General features: G+C 51.9%; 7 protein-coding genes across 7 annotated transcripts; 4 read left to right on the top strand and 3 right to left on the bottom strand.

Annotated features, from left to right (window-relative positions):
• Positions 1–2,963: 2,963 nt before the first annotated feature.
• PpBr36_06906 (uncharacterized protein) lies at positions 2,964–3,893 on the top strand (the record flags this gene model as incomplete). Its single annotated transcript, XM_029894048.1, has 2 exons — positions 2,964–3,576; positions 3,694–3,893. 2 exons carry the CDS (start codon positions 2,964–2,966, stop codon positions 3,891–3,893), a joined length of 813 nt encoding a protein of 270 aa, XP_029748217.1.
• Positions 3,105–6,908, bottom strand: PpBr36_06905 (uncharacterized protein; the record flags this gene model as incomplete). Its single annotated transcript, XM_029894047.1, has 3 exons — positions 3,105–3,827; positions 4,269–5,610; positions 5,698–6,908. The coding sequence occupies 3 exons, from the start codon at positions 6,906–6,908 to the stop codon at positions 3,105–3,107; spliced, it is 3,276 nt and encodes a 1,091-aa protein (XP_029748214.1).
• An 818-nt stretch (positions 6,909–7,726) lies between these two features.
• PpBr36_06904 (uncharacterized protein) lies at positions 7,727–9,624 on the top strand (the record flags this gene model as incomplete). Its single annotated transcript, XM_029894046.1, has 4 exons — positions 7,727–7,909; positions 7,974–8,037; positions 8,112–8,364; positions 8,466–9,624. The coding sequence occupies 4 exons, from the start codon at positions 7,727–7,729 to the stop codon at positions 9,622–9,624; spliced, it is 1,659 nt and encodes a 552-aa protein (XP_029748215.1).
• Positions 9,625–10,705: 1,081 nt separating this feature from the next.
• On the top strand, positions 10,706–11,641 carry PpBr36_06903 (uncharacterized protein; the record flags this gene model as incomplete). The annotated part of the gene is made up of 1 exon (XM_029894045.1): positions 10,706–11,641. One exon carries the CDS (start codon positions 10,706–10,708, stop codon positions 11,639–11,641), a length of 936 nt encoding a protein of 311 aa, XP_029748220.1.
• Positions 11,642–13,919: 2,278 nt separating this feature from the next.
• Positions 13,920–14,376, bottom strand: PpBr36_06902 (uncharacterized protein; the record flags this gene model as incomplete). The annotated part of the gene is made up of 2 exons (XM_029894044.1): positions 13,920–14,161; positions 14,253–14,376. The coding sequence occupies 2 exons, from the start codon at positions 14,374–14,376 to the stop codon at positions 13,920–13,922; spliced, it is 366 nt and encodes a 121-aa protein (XP_029747910.1).
• A 1,812-nt stretch (positions 14,377–16,188) lies between these two features.
• PpBr36_06901 (uncharacterized protein) lies at positions 16,189–17,368 on the bottom strand (the record flags this gene model as incomplete). Its single annotated transcript, XM_029894043.1, has 3 exons — positions 16,189–16,851; positions 16,915–17,082; positions 17,156–17,368. Coding segments are annotated over 3 exons (1,044 nt in total), but the record flags the coding sequence as incomplete, so codon positions are not given.
• Positions 17,369–18,987: 1,619 nt separating this feature from the next.
• Positions 18,988–21,654, top strand: PpBr36_06900 (uncharacterized protein; the record flags this gene model as incomplete). The annotated part of the gene is made up of 3 exons (XM_029894042.1): positions 18,988–20,108; positions 20,542–20,711; positions 20,801–21,654. The coding sequence occupies exons 1-3, from the start codon at positions 19,051–19,053 to the stop codon at positions 21,652–21,654; spliced, it is 2,082 nt and encodes a 693-aa protein (XP_029748219.1). The 5' UTR covers positions 18,988–19,050.
• Between the last annotated feature and the right edge of the window lie 745 nt (positions 21,655–22,399).

Genomic DNA, 22,399 nt, shown 5'->3' with positions numbered 1-22,399 from the left:
GATTTCACGTGGACATTTGATTATGTACGTAATCCAATCCCTGACACTTTGGTGTTATTAACGTCAAAATCGGTGAAAATATAAAAGCGTTTCAATCGTAAACCTTATATTATGATACCTGTATTTTACCCATCCGCTTATTTGACGGGTTATATAATACCGTATATATACCAATACTTAACATATCATTCAATATATGTATGTTACCCCCCACGTTCAAAAATTTGAAGTTTGGCTAAAAAACAGAAACAATATAAAAAGAAATCGAACATCGACAAAAGGTCGAAAAAATAATACCGCTATAAACGGACCCAAGGCAGGTAATATCCAACTCGGCCGTTAAAACAACTAAAATATAAATTAAATCGTTGTTCATATTCTTATTAAGTGTTATATCCAACGTATAAACCGTTTATTTTTCAATTTTTATTTAATTTGTTTATAACGGAGTTTGTAGTCGCCAAGATACCGAAAATACCGCCATAAATGGCGAAATTCGACAAATTGTCCTTAGACCTGAACCAAAGCGTTTTTTGCATAGACCTACTGGTATATTGCAAAGCCGCAATTGAGCCACGAAGTGGATCACTTGTGGAGCTCTGGTTTTCCGGGATGAGCCCTGAGACCACCCTGCGACTAAGGCATTCCAAACCCGTGTCAGCCCAAATCGGTGGGGCGGGCGACCCGTGGGTGGGTTGAATTTTTCGTGGTGGGGGGGCCCGGCCCGGCCCAAAACTGAACGCGGGTTTTTTTGGCAACCCGAGGGCCCCCGTGAAAAACCCGTAAAAATGAGAACTAATTGAATTTTATTTAATGATTTTATTAATTAAAATAAAAATGAAAATAAAAAAATTATGATTAAGGTAAAAAATATAAAATATATTTGTTAAGTTTTATTTTATAATTAAAAAAAAAATTCATTTTTTATTTTCTTTCTAAATATTTCTCCTACAATAGAACCCGCGGGTTACTGAATTCGGGCTGAGCCCGCCAGCCCGCGGGCCCCCATTAGCCCGCCAAGAAAACCCGTGGGCCATTACGGGCCCCCGCCAAGAGCCCATGGGCTGGTGGGCCGGGCTGGGCTAAACCTGTTTTCGGGTTTTGGAATGCCTTACCTGCGACTAGGTATTGAAATAGATATAATTGCGTTCATTTTTAACAATAGGATAATAATTAATCTGCATTGGCGTACGGGCCAAATTGCACGGGCATCAATCGTTAAACTGACGGGTATAAGACGGAAGGACGTTTAGAAGCTCCTCTCTAGACAGGTTTATAGAGGATATAGAAATTTGAACCACTTAACCCAATAACAACGCTCTGTTGATCGATCGACATTACGAAAGGCCTGTCAACAATACGTCATAATCCCGAGAAACCATATTACGTATTATACAATAAAGCAAGCACTTTCCTTAATTTCTATCATGAATACACCTAGAAAAATAGAAGCCTTGCTTATAGTACGCTGACCTTATAAGTATCGGTAAGGATTGTTTGCATAATCAACTAAACTGACGAAATCGTTCCCGTAACCATACTGGCTGTTAATAGGGACATGTATTTTTTGAGCAACAATGAGGTAATTTAAATTCACGGCGGCACCTTTCGTTAAAACTGCTAGTCTTTCATTGCAAAACCTTGCAAGCCCCTGCGATCAGTCAGAGGAACTATAAAAAAGCAATTAGAGGGAGCATTTGTCACCAGAAACGTTTTCCAATTTTACACTGGGTATTCGAGCAGCTCACAGCATCGACTCAGTCTACGAATTCTCCTTTCCAGGCCACACCTACAGCCCTTGTCGCAAACTATGCAGACACTCTTCGATGGACGCTCGAAAAAGGGTTATTCCCAAAAGCCTGGCCGTTGGCTGGATTCGCACTCGGCAACAGGGTGCACATGCCAGACTCCTTGGCTAGAGGCGCCGGGGTCAAGTGGCTGGAGGATCAGGAGCGAAAGCAAGGGACCATGATAAGAGCCAAGGAGTTCGACAGGTTGTCCGTTTCGGCGCTTAGGCTTTCACCTCCTTTCTTATATTTTGCTACATAGTATTGGGCGCTGTTTGCTCGCGATCTTGTTTCATTCTTGCATGTTCACCCAAATGGGTTCCATAGGCATATTTCCGCATCAAAATGTCGCCGTATAGTGAGTTTTCTGACTCTTGAAATTGATATTCGTGCCGGCAAGATTCGTTTGGGTGCAGCTCTGTAGAGATCGCTTCCGTATCCCGGGCCCCGCCACTATTTTCAATTTCAGCCATGCAGGCATTTCTGCACCGATCGATATTAGACTACTTCCGACTGGCAGTTTTCAAAAGTGTAATTCGATGCGGTTGAAGTGGGCTTACAAGACGAAAAGGGCAGCAACGCCAGCAAATCGTCGATTGGCACGGCACAGAAAATGAAACATTGGGTGAGCTGTCTAGGGATTAAACTAGACCCGCACTTGGAACGGGCCGACCATTTCCCGGCAACTCCGTTGCCTGGCTACCCCCAATGGCCGGGACGGGCTGCATCTGATGGCCGTCACAGGGATGTTGCAGGCCCGTTCCAAGTTCAAATTTCCTCGATGGGGCAAATGCAGCGGCATTCGACAATGGATCTCAGTCAGCTGTGTGTGGCACGGATTGCGAAGGGCACGCTGAGGAGTTTTGCATGACATGGAAATGTTGAAGGGAAACGCGAGCCTGGAAGGGGCCGACGGACTTTGCACAAAGCCCGAGAGCCGTTGCTTTGCGGGGCGTTAAACAAGCTAAAGCGAGAAATCCGTCGTAGCAGAGCGCGAAGGAAATATATATAATATAGACCCAGCTTTTGTGATAACAGTTTGTCGTGTCCGCGTCCAAGCTATACGACTCATCGCTACGCCTCTGTCGATACCAAACCCATCAATTACCAACTTTGTACTTGAATCGTCCAATCACACGCCGTTATTTTCAAACCTAAAAGAACCATAAAAAGGAAATGGCACCACCTAATGTCCTGAATATTGCTGGAAGGGTGTATAGCATCACCGGCGGCGCATCGGGCATCGGACTGGCCACGGCGCATCTATTGGCTCGCGAAGGGGCCGCCGCCATCTGGATCGCAGACGTGCAGACAGATCTATTCGACAAGGTCCGCGCGGAATTGAACGACACAAACAAGGACACCAAGATTTATCTCGACAAGATCGACGTCGGCGACAGCGCCCAAGTCGACCAATGGGTGCAGCGCATCGTCGAGGAGTCGGGCGGCATCCACGGCTCCGCCAACGTGGCGGGCGGCGGGGATCCGATGCCCCCCATGGGCGGCGAGGTGCCGGCTCTCTTGAGCTTGACGGACGACGCGTGGCGGCGCATCTTTAGGCTCAACGCCGACGGCACCATGTACTGCACCAGAGCGCAGGTCCGGGCCATGGTGAAGATGGACAAGGGCAGCCACCCGGCCATCGTCAACGTCGGCAGCATAGCCTCCCTCGTCCCTGGCGCTGGGGGGTATGCCTACGGGGCGAGCAAGGTCGCGTGTGATTATTTCAGCCAGAACGTCGCCAAGGACATCTTTCCGACCGGCCTGAGGATAAACTGTGTACTGCCAGGTGAGTACTTGGATCGATAGTGATTCGTCTGTGTATATGCAGATCGAGAATGGCATCTGTCTGATCTGCACGCTGCCCAGCCTGACCTGAAACTTGATCTGATATGTCTCCGGATAGGAATGACCTTGACACCCTTGTTGCAAAGTACGATGGGTCCGAATCCCGCCGAGAAGTTCCAAGGGAACACCGCCATTGATGCGAGCAAAATGAGCCTTATCTCCGCAGAGGATGTAGCTAGGACGATTGTTTGGCTGATGAGCGAGCATTCTTTGACGGTGAACGGTGCTAGTGTGACGGTCGGTCAGGGGAGACCATAGGGCATAGTTTGAGAAGTGAATTGTGCAGTACGGCTTTGTAGACCATAAAGAAATCTTATTTTATATATATATATATTTCTTTTTTTTTCTTTTGGGGAATGTGGGATAAAATTGCAATGTTCCCCCCAAGCGCACCCAAGGATCCAGTAAGGAACGCTGGTAGCAGGATTATCCCGGACATCCAAATGATTTGTTAAAAGGCAAACAGCACTTGGAAGACCTGTTTCAAAACGGGGTGGCACTTGACTGCCTCGACAATTCATAAAATCATGTCGAGATAGGGGAAAGCCTTGATGCAAACATTGTGTACCAAAGTCAGCAAACCTTGGACAGATATAGAGATTTGAAAGCAAAGGTGTTCGTTTCAATACTTACCGCAGCATCCAGCTCCATCCAATCTATCGGCGCCCAGTCGTTGAAGCCACCAGCCAGGCCCTGCTCGTCATTTCTGCCCATGGTACACTCTACACTGCTGATCGGCATGTCGTCAACATCAGCCCCGGCAGCAGACACTCTTTGCACCGTCGCTGCCACTTGTCTGTTTATGCCGGTTGCCGTCGGCGTGAGTTCGGCCGATTGATGTCTGGCCTCGAGCCTCAACTCTTCCAGGATCACGGTGTACCTGCGCCCAAACGAATCCGCAAACAGTACACGGGACAGGTGAGCGTGGCACCTTTCAGCCAGCGCAAAGAGCTGCTCTGCGACTGCGGGCTCCAGCGGCTGCGGGCTCGGCTCGTCGGGCCTGGAACTGGAACTGGAACTGGAACTCGAGCACGAAGCCTGCTGGATCTCCCAGACAAAAGTGACGGCGATGGCGCAAAAGGTAACGTAGTGGCTCCACCAAAACGCGTGAAACAAGGACTCGTCGCCGGCGATCGAATCGACCAGCTCCAGGACCGTGCCGGCCGCCCGGAGGCACTTGGACACCATCTCGCGCCGCTGCTCCTGTTCCGGGTGCGCGCGCCCGTCCGTCCCGTCATCGCCGCCGCCGCCGCCGCGACTGAGGAGGAGAAACGGCCGGGCGGCGTGCATGATGGCGTGGGCGTGGGCGAGCCGCAGCGCGACGGCCTGGCGGCGGAAGCTGGGCACCAGGCTCGAGGGCCTCACGGCTCCGAGAAGAGGCGGCAGGGAGGCGCGCCACTCGTGCAGGCGGGCCTCGCAGCCCAGGGCGAGGCGCAGGCGGTCCCGGCGCGACGGGTTCGGCCCGATGGCGTATACCTCGCGGCAGGTGGCGGCGATGATGCGCCCGAGCTTGGCGTGCTGCACCACGGCCTCCATGGGGCTGTCGTCGCGCTCGGCCTCGTCCATGGTCGTCGTCGTCCTGCCTCTGCTCCGCTCCCCGGCGGGCGTCATCTCCTCGTCGGCGACCGAGTCGGGGTACTCCTGGTCGATGTTGTCGTCGTGGAGGTACCGCGGCCGGCCGAGCACGACGCTGAGGTAGACGTCGATGGTGTAGAGCACCCAAAACGTCCGGCGGCCGCACTGCTGCTGGATGTAGTCGGTGCGGAGGCGCTGGGTCGCTGGTCTGCTGTTGCGGCTGGGTTTCCGGTGAAGCCCCATGGCCGACACGATCTGGGACACGGTGCCGAGGAGATACCAGGCCTGGTTGACGCGTGAGGTTTGGAGGAGGTACAAGACTTGGAGGAGCCGAGCCTGGGCAGATTCGAGCTTTGGCAGCCCGGTCTCTGCCATCACCAGACTCTGAGCCATGGAAAAACTGAAAAGCTTGATGTCAGCTTGGACTTTTCTGACATTTTCTGCTTTGAAAAAAAAAAAAAAAAAAAAAAAGGGGGACCGGACTTACCAAGGGTCGCACTCGCGGAGCACCTCGTCTTCATCTCGAGTTCCGTCGCGCCCGGGAGTCCCGTGCAGCGACATTCTGGCCCGCTTCTGGATGGCTATGGCCAAAACAGTCAGGACGACGGCCGCCTTTGCCCCGCCCACGGCAGAGAATGATGCGGCACCACCAGGGGGTATATGTTCCAATTCCTGCTCCATAGCACCGAGCCACCCCTCGACGCTCTGACGGTGCAGAATGCGGTAGGTGACCACACACTTGTCAAAATAGAACGACATCAGGGACTTGGCTCCTTGCGGCAGGGATAGGTTACAGCCGCCGTCTCCATCACTCCGGCCTGAGGCTACTGATGCTGGCAGAGAGGCTGATGACAGGATCGGTTTGTCACCCGCGGTTATTAGAAGCTGAGAGCTGGAGCCAGCCTGTACGCCGTAGCTGGGATGAAGACCCTCTGCTGAGGACGGTCCCATCGTAGAGCTTAACGAGGCGCCGTCCCTCTCGGTTGTGCCGCCTTTCGAGATCATGCGGACGTGGGCGCGGTGCAGGAAAGCCAGCCCAGACGTCTGCTCCACGTATTGGCCGCCAATCTCGGCTGGGTAGAGCTCAGGAGACCCCCGCCTGGTGACAGATTCGGATGCAGTAGGGTCGAGGCCATCAGGGTGCTGAGGCGGGATGTCAGAGGGCTCAGGATCATGTGAGGTGTCGAAAGGAACACCAGACTCTGGCTGCACGGGCACCATGTCGATACCGCGAGCCGCTGCCACCGAGCGGCCGGTGGATGGACTTGGAGTGGCGGCGGACCTGCCCGGAGTTGATCCCAAGCCATCGGTGGGCGGGATCGGCAGCGTCGTGGTTCGCAGTGGCGCCCGAAGAGTTGCATACGCAGGAGGAGGCGTTGGAGACGGGCCGGGTGGCGGAGTAGGGGGACGGCCGCGCGAATACCGTGCATCGTACAGGCAAGCCAACCCTCTCTCCGCACAGCGGGTGCAGGGCATGGTGCCACTGCACCGCGCCTTTTTGGCCTTGCAGGTATCACATGCTCGGCTGGCCTTGGGTGCCCTACGCGGGTTTCTTGGGGTCACTTCAGTCGTGTCTCGCACGGCGGCGTATGAGGAGGTCGTTTCAGACGCTACCTCTCCTGCTGTCCGGAGCCTCTTCCGGGAGCGGCCAGGATCATGAGGATCGTCGTCATAATCCGGCGGACCCAGCAGTGTCATGACCGGGTCGTAAAATATTGGATCCTGGTCAGGTGATTCGGCGTGATGCGCAAAATCCGGTTGTTCTGGCAAGCCGGTGCTGTATTGTTGGGAAAACAAAAGGTCAAAAGGAAATCCGAGCGGAAAAGATTCTCGGGAAGTGGGAAGTGAGTTTCGGCTCTCGGCAAATTCCCAGTGTCTCTCAATGGGGGTTCCCAATGCGGGTCCCAATGCGGGGAAAAGGCTGTTCGAACATGAGTCGCCGTGCTTCCTGTTGGTTGGTTTGCTTGGCACGGATTTCCGGATTCTTACATGTCCTTTTTTCTTCACCCATTCATTGTTCCTTGCATTTTCCCAAGAGTTGCAAGTTTTACCCCGTGGGGTTGTGCATGCCAAGAATGGGGTCACGAGAGCCGGAAAGCTGAAATTGCTGCCAATACACAGAGCTAGGCACATTTTGTCGGGCTTCCATGGTTCGTCGAATTACAGGCTTTCCAAGTAGCTGAGCGGCTGGCAGCTGCTCCCCTCTCAGCAATACGCTCCCAAGGATGTGGTTCCGCATTAAACATGTTACTATGAAATAATTCATGGTGTCACATTAATCGGAGGAACGTATTTATACCTTGTAAATCTCGCTTCAAGTCGAGGGGGCGAGATCCCCACTCGCGGTCCAATGCCGGCGTTGCCTGCCTGCTTTGTTTTGTAAACTTTCACTGCACACGCATTGCCTTGGACCTCATGTGGCAGAAGCACTAGTCGAGTGTCAAAAGATTCCTATGCCATTTTTTTTTTCCAAGCGGAAAACATCATCGCTTGCTATACGGTCAACATCAACCAAAATGACTGGTCAGGAAGCCATAACAACCAAATCGGACTCTGGTCGCTCTGGGACCCCCGACGAAAAGCCAGCGGTCGCCATGGTTGAGGGGCAACAGAACCTTGAAGCTCTCTCCGAAGATGACGCTCGGTTCTTGTCCAGCTTCCCGGCCGAGGCCAAGAAGAGAGTGATCCGGAAGATTGATGTAGGTCTCGTGTTCGATCCCTCCCTACAATGAATCAAGGCTGACAAGATGGCCTTTCCTACAGCTCCGCCTCATACCGATGCTCATGATCCTCTACCTAATGACATATCTCGACAAGACCAACATTGGTGAGTAGTTCGCAAGCACAGGCAAGACTGTCATGGCTACTGAGACCAATCCTGACAACCACAAAACTCACCAGGTAACGCCAAAATCGAAGGCCTCCTGCCGAGCCTCAAGATGACGGGCGACCAGTACAACATTGCCCTCTCCGTCTTTTTCCCTCCATATATCCTCGCCGAGGTTCCTAGCAACATCATAATCCAAAAGTTCAAGAGGCCCTCTACATATATGGGAATCATTATTGTATCATGGGGTATCGTAATGACTCTGACGGGGATCGTGCAAAACTTTGCCGGCTTGGTGGTCGTGCGGTTTCTGCTTGGTCTATTTGAGTGAGTATTTACAGTCCTGTCCCACCAGCTTGCTCTTGCTTTGTTTCTTAGCCGTGGCGAATAAGTGGCCTAACTGTGCTATTTTAACTTACACTTTCCAGGGCCGGATTCTTTCCCGGTGCGATCCTGATGATATCGCAGTGGTACCTCCCCAACGAAACGCAAAGCCGGATCGCGTTGCTATACAGCTCGGCAGCTACTGGTGGCGCGGTCTCGGGGCTATTGGCCTTTGCCATCGCCAAGATGAAGGGGCTGGCAGGCCTGGAGGGATGGAGATGGGTTAGTATTCTTTGCCAGATTGTCGTTGATGCTTTGCGTCGTGCGTCCACGCTGATTCGTTTCGCTGAACGTCTGCAGATTTTCATCATCGAGGGCATCCTGACCGTCATTGTTGGTGTGGCCTGCTTCTGGCTCCTGATCGACAAGCCCTCACTGTCATCGGCTTGGCTGACGGCCGACGAGATTCGCTACCTGGAGCTCCGCCAGCTTGCGCGAAACCCAACCGCATACAAGGCCGAGGACGGCCACGTGACGACCAAGAAGCATGGCCACTTTGACAAGCAGGCTCTGGTGGCGGCGCTGACGGACTGGAAGATCTACCTGCTCACGCTGGGCAGCTGGTCCAACGCGGTGCCCAACTACGCCATGAAGTTCACCATGCCGACCATCGTCCGGTCCATGGGCTTCAGCTCGGCCCAGGCCCAGCTCATGACCATGCCGCCCTACATCGTGGGCGCCGTCTCGGCCTTTGTCATCTCGGCCCTGGCGGACCGCCGAGGATGGCGCATGCCCTTCATCGTCGGCCCGCAGCTGGCCGTCGCCGCCGCCTTCGTCATCCTCTTCACCAAGGCGGCCGAGATCGAGGCCAACGTGGCGCTGTGCTACTTTGCCGTGACCCTGGCCAACGCCGGCATGTACCCCATCTTCCCGGGCGTCAACGCCTGGAACGTCGCCAACCAGGCCGGTCCGGCCAAGCGCGCCGTCAGCATCGGCCTCCTCATCTGCACCGGCAACATCGGCGGCGTCGTGGGCAGCTACATCTACAAAGACGACGAGGCGCCCCGCTACGTGACGGGCTACGGGACCTCGCTGGCCTTTGTGGGCTCGGGAATCGTCGCCGTCGCCCTCCTCGAGTTCCTGCTCTGGACCTCCAACAAGCGCAACGCCAGGCTGGCCGAGGACGAGGTTCGCGCCAAGTACACGGACGAGGAGCTGGAGCTTCTTGGCGACCGAAGCCCGCTGTTCAAGTATGCACTCTGAACGCCCGTTTTGGGCCGTGGTCGAATGTGTCTTTAGCGTGGGTCTCGGGTTTGTGTTGGGATCAATACATGTATTATTTTCTGTTGCTACCGGTGCTTTGACATGATGTTTCAAAAGTGGATAAGTGGCTCATCTATACAAGTATGCATGATCAACGAGCTCTTTGCATTTCTGTCCTTGTTACCGAGACAAAGGAGACAAAAGAAAATAAGCAGTCTGCCTGTTGCTGGTACACTGAGTCCGTGTGTCCCAGATTGTATGTTTGTGTCCATTAACGGCGACAAATTATTCAAATGTGTGGAGCACAGGGGTAAAAAAAGAGAGGAAAAAAAATAAAAAATAAAAAATAAATAAATAAATTCTAACCTTGTTATCAGCCACATCACATGTTGACAAATAAAAAAAACCAACATGACTGCTAGACCATTTCCAAAATTTCCTTCTGAAAGTGCAGCCAGGCAACACGTTCCCGCGGATAAATACAAATCTACCTGTTCATCTGACACATGAAAACAGTAGTCCACCGTCGATGATCGATCACCTTTTCTGGCCAAGCCAAGACCCACCATAATCCGAAAATCCGAGAATCCGCAATTACCTTGCAACAAGACAAATTTGAGCCCCCGGAGAAGTTTATAGCCGTTGCCAAGATACCAGCCGGCCTAGGCAATGGACCAAATCAGATACAAACGTCATGGGCAACTCCCAACTCTCGCACATGATGGGATTGCGGGTCTTTGAAAGGCAGCAATGGCGCACCTCGGAGCGCGAGCCAGAGAGTGGGGCCTCCGTTCCGGAGATCGGAAGCCAGGAAGCCGGACTCACGGTCCGCGGCGTCTCTTCCGCTTCCATGCGACAGAGGATGTTTGAGGGCTAGACAGGAGAACTTATATACTCCAGCTTGCCTCTTGGACTCGAGAGTAAAATTTGTATTCAAACAGCACAACACCAGACAAAAACTTGAACATAATAGGAAACATACATAAACATCACTTTATCACTCAATACCAAACAAACCGCCGCCACCACCAACCCCCCCAAGTATTTCATTTTTGCCGACACACCCTCCCTCCTCCTCATAATGGCACCCATCAACATCGATCTCAGGGGCCTTACCCCCGCACCCGTAACGCCTTTCACAAAAGACGGCGCGGTTGACTACCCCGCCATCCAGCGTCTCGGCTCATGGCTAGGCAGCATCTCTGGCGTCAAGGGCCTGGTCGTGCTCGGGCACGCCGGCGAGGGCACGTTCCTCACCCCCGAGGAGCAATGCGAGGTGATTCGGGCATTCGTCAAGTCGGTCGACAACAAGATCCCCATCATCGCCGGGATCACAGGAGAGGGCACCGAGGTCGCGGCGCTCGAGGCCAAGAGGGCGGTGGAGGCTGGGGCGTCGGCCGGGCTGCTGTACCCGTCGCACGGCTGGCTCCGGTTCGGATACCAAGCCGGCGCGCCGCAGGACCGGTACAAGGTCGTCTACGAGCGGTCCGGCCTGCCGCTGATCCTGTTCCAGTACCCGGACGTGACCAAGGCCACGTACAGCCTGCAGACGATGCTCGACATCGCCGCGCTGCCGGGCGTCTTCGCCATGAAGAACGGCGTGCGCAACATGCGCCGCTGGGACACCGAGATCCCCGTCATCAGGCGCGAGAGGCCCGACCTGCAGATCCTGAGCTGTCACGACGAGTACCTGCTCCACACCGCCTTTGACGTCGACGGCTTCCTCGTCGGCTACGGCTGCATCGCCCCGGAGCCGCTGCTCGAGATGATCGACGCCGGCAAGAGGAGGGACTACGCCAAGGCCCGCGAGGTCCACGACCGCCTGCTGCCCCTCACCAAGAACGTGTACCACCGCGGCTCGCACATGGAGGGCACCGTCGCCCTCAAGCACGCCCTCGTCGCCCGCGGGATCCTGGAGCACGCCACCGTGCGGTCGCCGCTGCTGCCGCTGCCTGATGGTGCCGAAGCCGAGATCCACGACGCGATCAAGGTCGCAACTTTGAGCAGGGTGGCCTAGGTTTTTAGAGGGTGGTTGATGGACTCTTTTCTTTTTTTTTTCTTTTTTTGGTGCTATGTGGTGTTCCGGTTGTTATTATAGAGATTTGTTTCATGCATAATATTGAAATTTGCTGAAAACGCACATGTTGTATCGTTCCATGTGACATGCCTCCTGGTCCTCCATCCGCTTCCACGGCGTCGATCGTGCCTTTGTTAACCTCGACTAGCACACTATTCCACCTCAAGGGCGACCCCTATTGCCGGCCTCACCATCATCGAGGTAGAACTAATTCAACCGCAGGCAAAAAGCATTATACAAATTCGAAAAATATAGCTTTGTGAACAATGACGCGGTATGCGCAAATTGCCAACGTAAATGAAATAAAGGGTACTTGGCCGCTAAATAACTTTTTTCTTTGCAAGGGAAGTGGAGGTCCGAATATGTTTCAAAGACGCTAAAGTGGATTTTTTTCGCGGTAATGTAGCGTTTTGCTGCGGTCAAATAGCCACACTCTTTTCATAATACCTCCGGGGACGCATTTATTTCAGGTTATATCAGAAAAGCTAACTGTGCAGCTTCAGATGATTGCTCTATGCTGATTAAAGCATTTGTTGTGCACTATGCAGCTTTGAATTATATTTATTTTACTCGTGGAAAGTTTGGTTCCAAGCCTCACTCTACTGACAGTTACTACCTACATCGACACTAGGAGACTGCTCATCTGGGAAAGCTGTTGAGATCGAGAGGAAGCAAGGGCGAGAGTGCACGACGTGAATAAATCACTTTATATCCTCGGTTACATTTATAGGTTTTAACTTTCTTATCGCTGGGGCTCGTGCTCTGAGCACTTTGAATTCGGTATGTTTTGCCATGCATTATCTTTAATTATTTATTTATAGCGTCCGCTTACGATTCGTACCCACTACTTGGTAAATTAATCTCATTAATGATTTGTGATCTTTATGTATTAGTACTGGTAAACTCAAATAGACGCACTCTCCACATACTAGTTTACGACCATCGGCGGCTTCTTATTATACATATTCCACCCCCGAGACAGGTAAATCGAAGTTGTGTCAGTGTTTGTAAAGCGTTTCAACCTTTTAAATTGGTGAGTAAGAGGATTCACTTTTGTCATTGTTATCTTCCACTATCTTTTTTTTTGAAACTGGAGAATGAAGTTAACTGCGATTTGTTCCCAACAACAAATAAAGAGGTTGTGTGGATCCATGGCAAGTAATGCACCCCATATTACAGGTGCCCCACGTTTACCAGGAATCCCAACTCAGGTGCGATATGAACGTCCATTTAAATACTCACTTAACATACTTAGTTCTGCCAGTATTGCATATGGCAAGTCAGTCCCAAGGCTGCAGAAGTTGTTGATACTGCTAAAAATAAAGTGCAATACTAACTGGAGCCCTGCAGCGCGTTGCCTAGTCGGATTTACCCATTTCAAATTGGAGACTAGAGTGATAGCAGCTTATCTATCCACTATACCTTTTGCACCACCCGACTAAGCTTCTCCCTCCCAAAAAAAGAAATGGGCTTAGATTTGTGCGTAAAAAGATTCTGTAATTTAATTTGTTATCTCATGCCTTCTCAGCAGAATATTCCACTGTTTAATTGATTTAACCACGGATCCTTGACAATGATTTTTAGATCTGTTCCCATTATTGCCGCTTGTCTCGCGGTCATGGGCCTCGCCGGAGAAAGCCAGAGAGAGAACAATAGTGTGAATCAAGAAATCCGTAGGCTCAACCAGCAATCAACAAATCATAGCCGAGCTTAACGAACTTGGAGTTTCATGTCAATAGAACGTTGATTAACACTATCAGTAAAAGGAAGAGTCGCACTTTTGTTGATGACGACTTGCGGCTCATAATCGACAGTGTGGTTGTGGCAAGGGAAGTTACCGTGTTGTTTTTCATCTGCAGATTCGTGTAAAACACAAATATCCCAGCGGACGGGTGATTTAACCTGCGCGACGGTCCTAGAAAGTCCATGCTACAGAGATGCGTGAATGCATTCGCCTGTTGATAATTCCATAACTATTCGGGAACGACAATGTAAAGCTAATACTGAAAGTCGGCAAGGCCAGCCAACAGGTCAGTGTGCCTTGCTAGTTATTACCCCGGAGAACGCCAGATAACCCACACCATTAGTTGAACACATTCATCGCTATTTTATCGACTTTGGCCAACCTAGCACGGCGCAGAGGTGAATTGTTCAAATACAACGCAACCCTTTGATTGGCTTTTTAATCTCTTGGTAACTAAATCTTTAAAACCGGTAATTATGCAGACGTCCATGCAGGATAAGACGTCCCCGAGGATTCCTTCTTGGGTTTCGGCTTCTGTGGTTCTGGTGCACGTCCCGCGGCCACTTCAAGCCCCTCTTGCTCCGCTTGCTGTTTGCGCTGGAACTCCTGTTCGCCCTTGTACATCTGGTAACCAAGACACGCCTCAGTGCCCAACACGGCAGTTCCTCCAGCTACACACGCATCTCCCAAATCGAACTTGCCTCTGAGCTTACTAGCTATCAGGTAGAAATGTGATTTAGTATTGTTTCATGGGGACTTTGCTTTTGTGTGGGCAATTGCAATTATAAAGATTGATCTCGGGCTTACCCATGCGGGAGCGTTTGAGGAGACTATGAGAGTTGCTGTCGGATCTCATAGTGCAAGCCTTCATTGGGGCAGCAAGGGCCATTTGCACCAAGACGGCGAGAGCGCAAGCGAATTTGGGCTGCATTGCAAATAATGTACTCTTTAGCTCTGACACAAAGTTTAAGTGGGTGGGGTTATGAATGTATAAGTATATGTGTGGGTTATGAATGTATAACTTTACAAGTAGATGTGTGTGGGTTGCCAAGAGAACATGCCCTTGGGAGAAAGAAGAGGAGATGGAATTTATAGATTCTCAGCAAGTGTATTTATAGACTATAACACGTTACATATAGGCTTATTTGTTTATGAGAGCAATGCAAACACATCGTCGTAACTACAAGGTAGAGTCAGTCCTTATGCCACTTCCAATTTGACGCGCAATTACTTGGGGACACCGATATGTGATGGGTATTATCCAAAATTTGGATTTGATATTTATACAATTTTATGGAAGGGGTTACCTTGTAACGTTAAATTGGGGCCCGATAAACTTTATAAGAGATGATTCCTGGGTGCTCGTATGTAGCAGTTGCATGTGTAGTCAACCTCCAAGTGTTGATCAAATTCCCAAGTTCCTCACCTTGTTGAAAGTTGATGCTGACAGCCGAAATTTCACCACAGAAACTACTACTTGTTCACTCTTTCCAGCATAATTGCCACTCGGTGCTCATCCCTCAAACATTTACGTGTTGTCTTCACCCCAGGGCGGACAAGCCACCGTTGAGACTACTCATCTCAACGGACGCCTTGGTAATAAGGCTGAACAAAGCCCATATTGAGCTGCTACGTTATTGGAAATCTGGAAAATCCGGTCCTGGCAGTCATCCGTTCCAACACAAGCTTGTGTGTACTTTTGGAACCACGAGTAAAGGCCTGCTCCGTAGACACAGATATCAACGCTGTTCAGTAAGCGCACAGCACAAGAGAATGCACATCTCGGGGAGTCAGGGTCATAATGATCAAACTTTGGGTCTAGTTGGAAGACCTTGGAAGGTGCAAAAGGCTCAGGAGCTGGTGGAACAGCCTGGAGATAAGGGGATTCAGTCTGCCAAGCAGGGGTAGCTTTAGACCAGCAATACCCATTATGCGGGGGAATAAGCGGGTCAAAAGACGAGCCAGGGGCTCCCGTGTGGCTTTATACATCACATGTGAGTACAGGACAAGTTGAAGTATCCCCCATGTTGGGCCTCGTTCAGACTCATTCAAGGGTAGATGTGTACAGTACTTTGGTTGAATTTGGTGGTGGCCGTTTGCAGGGAGAGGGGGAACCCCCCCACAGCTCATAACGAGTCTTAGGAAGTTGGATTCGGATCACCAAGTTTCCAAGGCCCAGGACATCCGTTATCTTTCCCCCCGCCACTCAACCCAGGTCCTAAGCAGTAGCGCCTCCTACCGTTCACTTTGATCCAGGCAGCGAGCTATTTTGGACAGGTCAAGTGTCAGTGGTATGTTCTGGCTCTACCCGTAATAAACCATGATTGGTGCTTTGCCAGTCTTGATCTGTCGTCAATCAGTCTTTGCTAACTTATAGGTGCCCCACACAGGAATATCTGTTACAAATTAGCTTTCCCGACCTTGGCAGCGATATCAAATCCAACTTTTGAGAATTGGAGACTTGACGGCGCAACTTACAGTCTACTGAACAATATTCTTGTAAATCGCGGGCATATAGACGCAACTTCGCAAGTATATATCAAGGTTGGTCTGGGAAGGGGCCTGTAGTCGCGGACTTGGATAAAGAAGAGACTTTAGAGCTGTATATGTCGCTCAGATGCAGCGGGAACAATGTTTGAGGATTAATTTGTCAACTCATAATGAGCCCGGGACTCGTAAACAGTTGAGGTCGGCAAAGTTCACCACTCGCGCAAATTGCACAACAAAATACAAATAATAAAAATCAGTAGTGCAGCCGGTTCCTGCGCTGCTGAAACTGCAACGCCGTAATCTCATCGTAGCGCGCCGGGTTTTCCTCAGTCACAAACTGCGGCAGCGGCCCGGCCGAAGTCTCCCTGCTCGCCTTTTGGAAAAACGCACACGAGTACCTCTCCGGCACCACGGCCCTCCGCTCGTCGTACGGCAGCGCGACGCGGTGCAGGCCGGCCCTGACGACGCCGTTCGTCCAGCGCTCAAAGGTGTCGCTGGCGTTGACGACCATCTCGGCCTTTTGGCCCGGCGGCGTCGGCGCCACGGGCAGGAACTCGCCGGGCCTGGTCCGGTCCTCGAGCTCCAGCCCGCCCACGCCGCCCTGGAAGAGCAGCGTGATGACGCCGTAGTCGGTGTGCGGCCAGATGCGCTTCGTGCGGCCCTCGGCCAGCGTCTCGGTCGCGATCTGCGGGTACCGGTTCAGGGATATCTCGCTCGCTTCTTGCCGGCAGCGGTCCACCAGCACCCCCGGCGAGAGGCCCATTCCAATCTCGAGGGCCGCCATGAGCTGGCGCGCTACTTTCTGGCAGGCCCTGTAGTGCTTGGCTATCGTCTCTTGGAAACCCGGCACGTCGTCTTCGTCGGGCCAGAGGTTGGGGAACTGCGAATCGTCGAGCGGCCCGGCGTCAAAGTGTTCCTACAAACGGTCGATAAGATTCTTTCGTGCACTTTGGCACTTGGGTTCTAGGGACTTACTTACCCGGGCGTCCATCAGCTTGCTGACATCGTCGTGGCCTGCGTAATTCTCCTTGCGTGTTTTTGACACCAGCTCAGTGCCTTGTCCACACCATCCGCGTTGTGGGTTCGGGCCTGGAACACATGCAATCTTTTGCAAGACAGGCGTGGGGAGGTAGAAGAGCCTGCGTGACTGGTTTTGAAAATCTTCAGTCAAAACCAGAAATGTTCTCATAAATGCCCGCGGGGTGATGTGTGTCTTTTACCTGGTCTAGCAAGTGGGCGACGGCTTCATCAGCAATGCCGTGGTTGATCAGCTTGACAAAGCCGCATTCTATGAGAGCCTTGGTCAGCGTCCGCCCAAACTCTTCCTTCTCTTGTTTTGTGCCCAGGCTGAACTGGGCGAAATCAAGCCTGGAAACGTTTGCCATAGTGACCGGCTTCATACTCCATGCGGCGGAGCTGTAGATGGATGTACTCTGGAAGTCTGGGTATAGAGGGATCACGCATAGAAACAAGATATTCTAACGAGAGAAGACCAGAGAGAGCTGCGCGCGACCGTGGTGGGCTGATATTCGGTTTGAGAGATTGTATATCGGGCTTCTATCGTGTCAGGATGATTTGACAAATCAGCGTACATACAAATCAAGCGCAAAGATTGTCAAAGAGTGCGGGACACCCATCCAAACTACAATTACAGTGACCTTGACTAGAATCGTGATATATTTCCTCATAATGACAAAGCTCCCGAGTATCTGCGGGGGATAATCATCAATATACTTTCGAGTCTGGAGTGGTGTACCGCTAGTTATCACTTCCTATCAGGCTATCACCCGATGACTTCTACCGTCTCTCGCGAGATATCAACACCGCGTTCCTCCTTCAAATATGCCGCATGGATGTGTTAGAATAGTGGCTACCCCGCCATCCCTTGTGTCAAAGCGACGAATCTGAGCTTGGCGATTGAAAGCTTAAGAAATAGGGTCAACAGCATCAGACAAAAAAAATCAGCCGCAGGTGAGATCTGATGGAAATGTACGACCGAGGAGCTGATTTCTGGCTTTGACACGATGAAGCACATGATGGTGTTTTTTTCGTTGTTCCATCCCCGCTCAGAGGTGAGTCTTTGCGCAGCCACCACAAAGTTTGTCGAAATGATGCCCCGAAATAACCATGATGACAAATGTTGAGAGTTTGGGGGACGCGCAAATGTAATTCATGGGCGCAAGTTTTCTGCAGTCTCTTTTATTCATTGATTGCATTAATCTGTGGGGGAAGAATTAAGCCTGGCACCGTACTTGGCCGGGCACAACAAGCTGGTGTACGGTGTATCTGGCTTGGTCGGAGCTGACGTAGATATACTGGCGCAGACTGATGTATTAAGCGGGAGTTGGAACCAATATAACCCTGTATTTTGGGGATTATCAAGACGGTATCATCGCGCGCGAGACAGACTTGTTTTGGCCCCCAACTGCACTTGGCATGTGCCTTTGAGACGCACTAGTCGTATCTCGTCGGTCTGGACTTGCCGAAGATCAAGTCCCATATCTGCAGACTGCAGTTAACTGTTCCTCTTTCCTCTTTCAAGCTTTGAGCCCGCAGGACGTGCACAAGAGCGGACAAAGTTATTTGGGAGTTAATGACTAAGCTGTAGATGAAAGAAACCCTAAGGAGCTTTATGCTATATCCAACCCTAATCAATCTGTCAGAAGCTTATTCTTTTTTTTTTTTTTTTTTTTTCATCCAAGTTCCTGCTGGTGTTGTTCACAGCGGCGCGGTTGAGCGGCATGGGTGTGGAGAGGCGGGCCTTGCGTCCCCTTGCAGGGATCCCACCCTGAAACAAGGCACTCTTTCTCAGCGCCCCACTGCGCCACGTAATGCCCAGCTTTTTCGCTTCCAGTTACCAGCATGGAAAGCCAGCATCAGCTGTCTGCTCGTCAAAAAGTCAATTCCGACTCGCAAGACCCTGCGTGACGCTGCAAATCTGGGATTCACTGGACCAAAACAAAAAAAAAAATAATTAATTATATGGCTACCAAACCTAGTACAATAGGTACATGAATTACTGTAGCATCAACGTCACCCCTGTTCCATCAGCCTTACCAAGCTGCATGATTCCTTTTCCCGTCCTTCGTCTAATCAACGCCTTCAGCCCGCTGGTATGGACTTTGGCAAAGCTGTCGGGACGGCATGCGCCACCTTCGCCGTCACCAACATAGACGACATTTTCGTCCTGGTCACCTTCTTTGCAGAGTCATCCACCAGCAAAACCCTCACGCCGCTCAGGATCACCATCGGTCAATATGTCGGATTTACCGCCATCGTCATCGTTAGTATGATCGGCTTCGGTGCCGCCTTTCTGCTCCCCACCGAACCCATTGGATTCCTCGGTCTGCTGCCTATCCTGCTCGGGATATGGTGGCTATCTGCGTTTGTTTTCCCGGGCGGAGACGACCAAGACGACGATCCTACTCTTCCCGACGTGTCCGCTGCTGGAGCCACGGTCGGGATTTTTAGCCTGGTGGGGATCAAGAGCATCCTCAAGGTGGCAAGCATCACGGTCATCAACGGATCGGACAACATCAGCACCTACATTCCACTGTTTTCCCAAGCAAAGGGCTCAGAGATCGCGGTGTATGTCGTCACGTACTACATCCTGCTCGGGGTCTGGTGCCTCGCTGCGTTCCTGATCATGAAGCAGAGGCACATCCTCCGCATAGCGCAAAAGTACGCGAGCATAGTGGTGCCTTTCCTCTACATGGGTCTCGGCATTTTCATCATCGTCGACTCCGAGTGCTACCCGTGGTCGATTGAGCGCATAGACCACGGGCTTGCGGCGCACCCGGGAAGGGCCATCATGGCGGTTGTGACGACTGTTGTCCTCTTGTGTTGCATCGGCGCAATGATGTGGCTCAGGTGGCGAAAGAGAGCCCAGACTCTTGAGGGCTCGGAACAAGACGCTTCTGAGGCTGGTTCGGTAGCAATTCGTGAGCAGGAGCTTGCGCAAGATGGGAAGACGGAGCCTTTGGAACCTGCCAAGGTTGTCGGCACCGATCAAGCTACGACAGATAATTTGAAAGCCACGGATCTAGGTGCTCCTCCACAAGCTCGCTCGGATGAAGGTGCCGGGAAGCCCGCAGACATGACGGCTGGTTCAGAGCCGTCTTCGATTGTGGATGGGCAGCAACTCAGTTCTGTGCATATCGGCTCTTCTGGGAAGTAAGTATTCCTGTAATCAATATTTTTTTTTTTTTTTTTTTTTTTTTTTTTTTTTTTTTTTTTTTTTTTTTTTTTTTTTTTTGCATTGCTACAATAGCGCAGCCCGGGTCTGCCACTCGAAACCCGTAAATATATTACTCATAGTCTTTTAATTTTGTGTCACTAGCGACTTTTCTATTCACTTCAGTACGGATCGCCCCTTCTCACCGACAGTGATCTAGTCACTGCAGAAAGTTACTTGTCAGAAAAAATCTGAGTAACAGCCTCTCAAAACTTTACATTTTCCGTCTTTTAAAATCATGGGTTTTCTGTCTTTTGACGTTTCAATGATTCCACGACGATATCCGACGACCTTATCCGCAACTGGACTAGTGCTTTTATCGAAGGGGGCCCAGCAACAGTTGAAAACATGTTGGTAAGTAATGTTTACCAGGTCTCTTGCATCCTGTCTTTGTGAGCAAGTCGCTAAACAAACGCAGTGCTTTGGGAAGAAGAAGAAAAAGGACGAGGACGAGGACGAGAAAAAAGAGATCCCTTCATCAAACAAGTATTTTATCGACTACCTGATCTACTTTCTCCCGGTGTTTGTGGTCATCTTTGATGGTACGTCTTGCCTGCATCATCCAAGTCTACTAGTAAACTCTCTGTCTGTCCCTCTCAACTAACCGATCCCACACCTCGGCATTAAACAGCCCTCTGCCTCGCAGGGTGTGTAGGAACCTCGCCCGGCATCCCGACCCTGTACCTCGTCACCATGGCCCAACAACCAACCCTGACCAACGGCCTCGAGCTCTCCATAGGCTACTTTGGCATCTGCGCCAGGCCACCAGACGGCGGGCTGACCTGCCAACTCTCCAAGAACCCGACCCCGAGGCTGCTGGCGGAAAAGCTCGACCTCGACGGCAGCGAGGCGACCCTGATCCAGCTCGAGACGGCCAAATCCATCCAGGACAAGGTCTTTGTGCCCATCTTCCCCGCGGCGGCCGGCGGGTTCCTCGTCGGGCTGTTGTTCCTGTCCTTCCTGTGGCTGGAGCTGTGGTGGTCCAAGAAGAAGGCGACCAAGAAGGCGGGCGACGGCGGCGACGGCCAGCAAACGATGCCGGGATACGGAGCGCCACCCAAGCACGGGAAGCACGGTGGCGGTCGCAAAGGCGGCGACAACCTCCCGACCGAGCAGACGCTGCGCGGCGAGCGGACGGCCTACATGATGCGGCGCGGCGCGCTCGCCCTGCTGTGGGGCAGCACGGCGCTCACCGTCATGGTGGCCATGTCGACGTCCATGGTGGTGGTGGCGCTCGAGGCGGCCGAGCCGGGCATGCAGCGGGGCGGGCACGTCGAGGGCCTGCAGTGGGCGGCCGCCGTGCTGCAGACCGTCTTCGTGGTGAGGATGGCGTTTGTCAACAGGCGCAAGGGCGCCCAGGACCTCCAGCAGGATGCAGAGGCCGGCCCCAAGCCCGGCGGCTCTCCCAAGCCCAAGGCGGGGCCGTCACCGCACAGCCGAGCGGCGCGGTCGGGGGCGCGGCAACCGTATCCGGATCAGGATTAGGAATCGGGACCTGAGATAGAGCCTTCCGAACCTGAGACCGAGACATCGGAACCGGCCATACGGGCAGCGGAGGACAGCGTGCAAGCGCCAGCACCAGTGATACAAGCAACGGCGCCCTTGATACAGATCCAGGCATCAGCACCACAGCCACTACCAGAGACTCAAGCATCAATACCAGCAGCAGAGACATTCACACGAGAACCAATACAAGAACCACCGCGAGAGACACAGGCATCAGCACCCGAAGCACAAACACAAGCAGCACCACCGCCAGAGAGACAGGCACCAGCGATTAAGAGACGCCCATTAGCACCACCACCCCCCTCAGTACTCCCACCATTAAGGCCTGCAACACCGCGAGAGACACGGCCATCAGCCCGTGAGAGACCGCCATTAGCGCGACCACCGCGCTCAGTACTACCACCGCTCAGGCCTGTCTAAGCCAAATCATGCAAATAGCCCTGGCTAGGTATCCAGTCTAGCCTCTCCATCGTAGCTTGGGAGGAACGTCTAAATTTGGTGCCTTGCCGAGGACATGAGATGGAACTCTGTGTTTATTTCTTTTGCTTCCTATGATACAGGTCATCTCGGAACCTTTATGTCTTCACAGGGACTCGGATATCTTCCAACCCATATTCGTCGCTACTAGATTCGAGGCTTGATGTAGGAATGTCCCCTGCGAACAGTCATTTTTGATTGTTTTTTTTTTTTTTTTTTTTTTTTTTTTTTTTTTTTTTTTTTTTTT

The sequence above is a fragment of the Pyricularia pennisetigena genome, chromosome 1 (genome assembly GCF_004337985.1).
Source record: "Pyricularia pennisetigena strain Br36 chromosome 1, whole genome shotgun sequence".
Taxonomy (NCBI): Eukaryota; Fungi; Ascomycota; class Sordariomycetes; order Magnaporthales; family Pyriculariaceae; genus Pyricularia; species Pyricularia pennisetigena.
The sequence above is the reverse complement of the archived record's forward strand: the minus strand, read 5'-3'. Positions and strand labels throughout refer to the sequence as shown.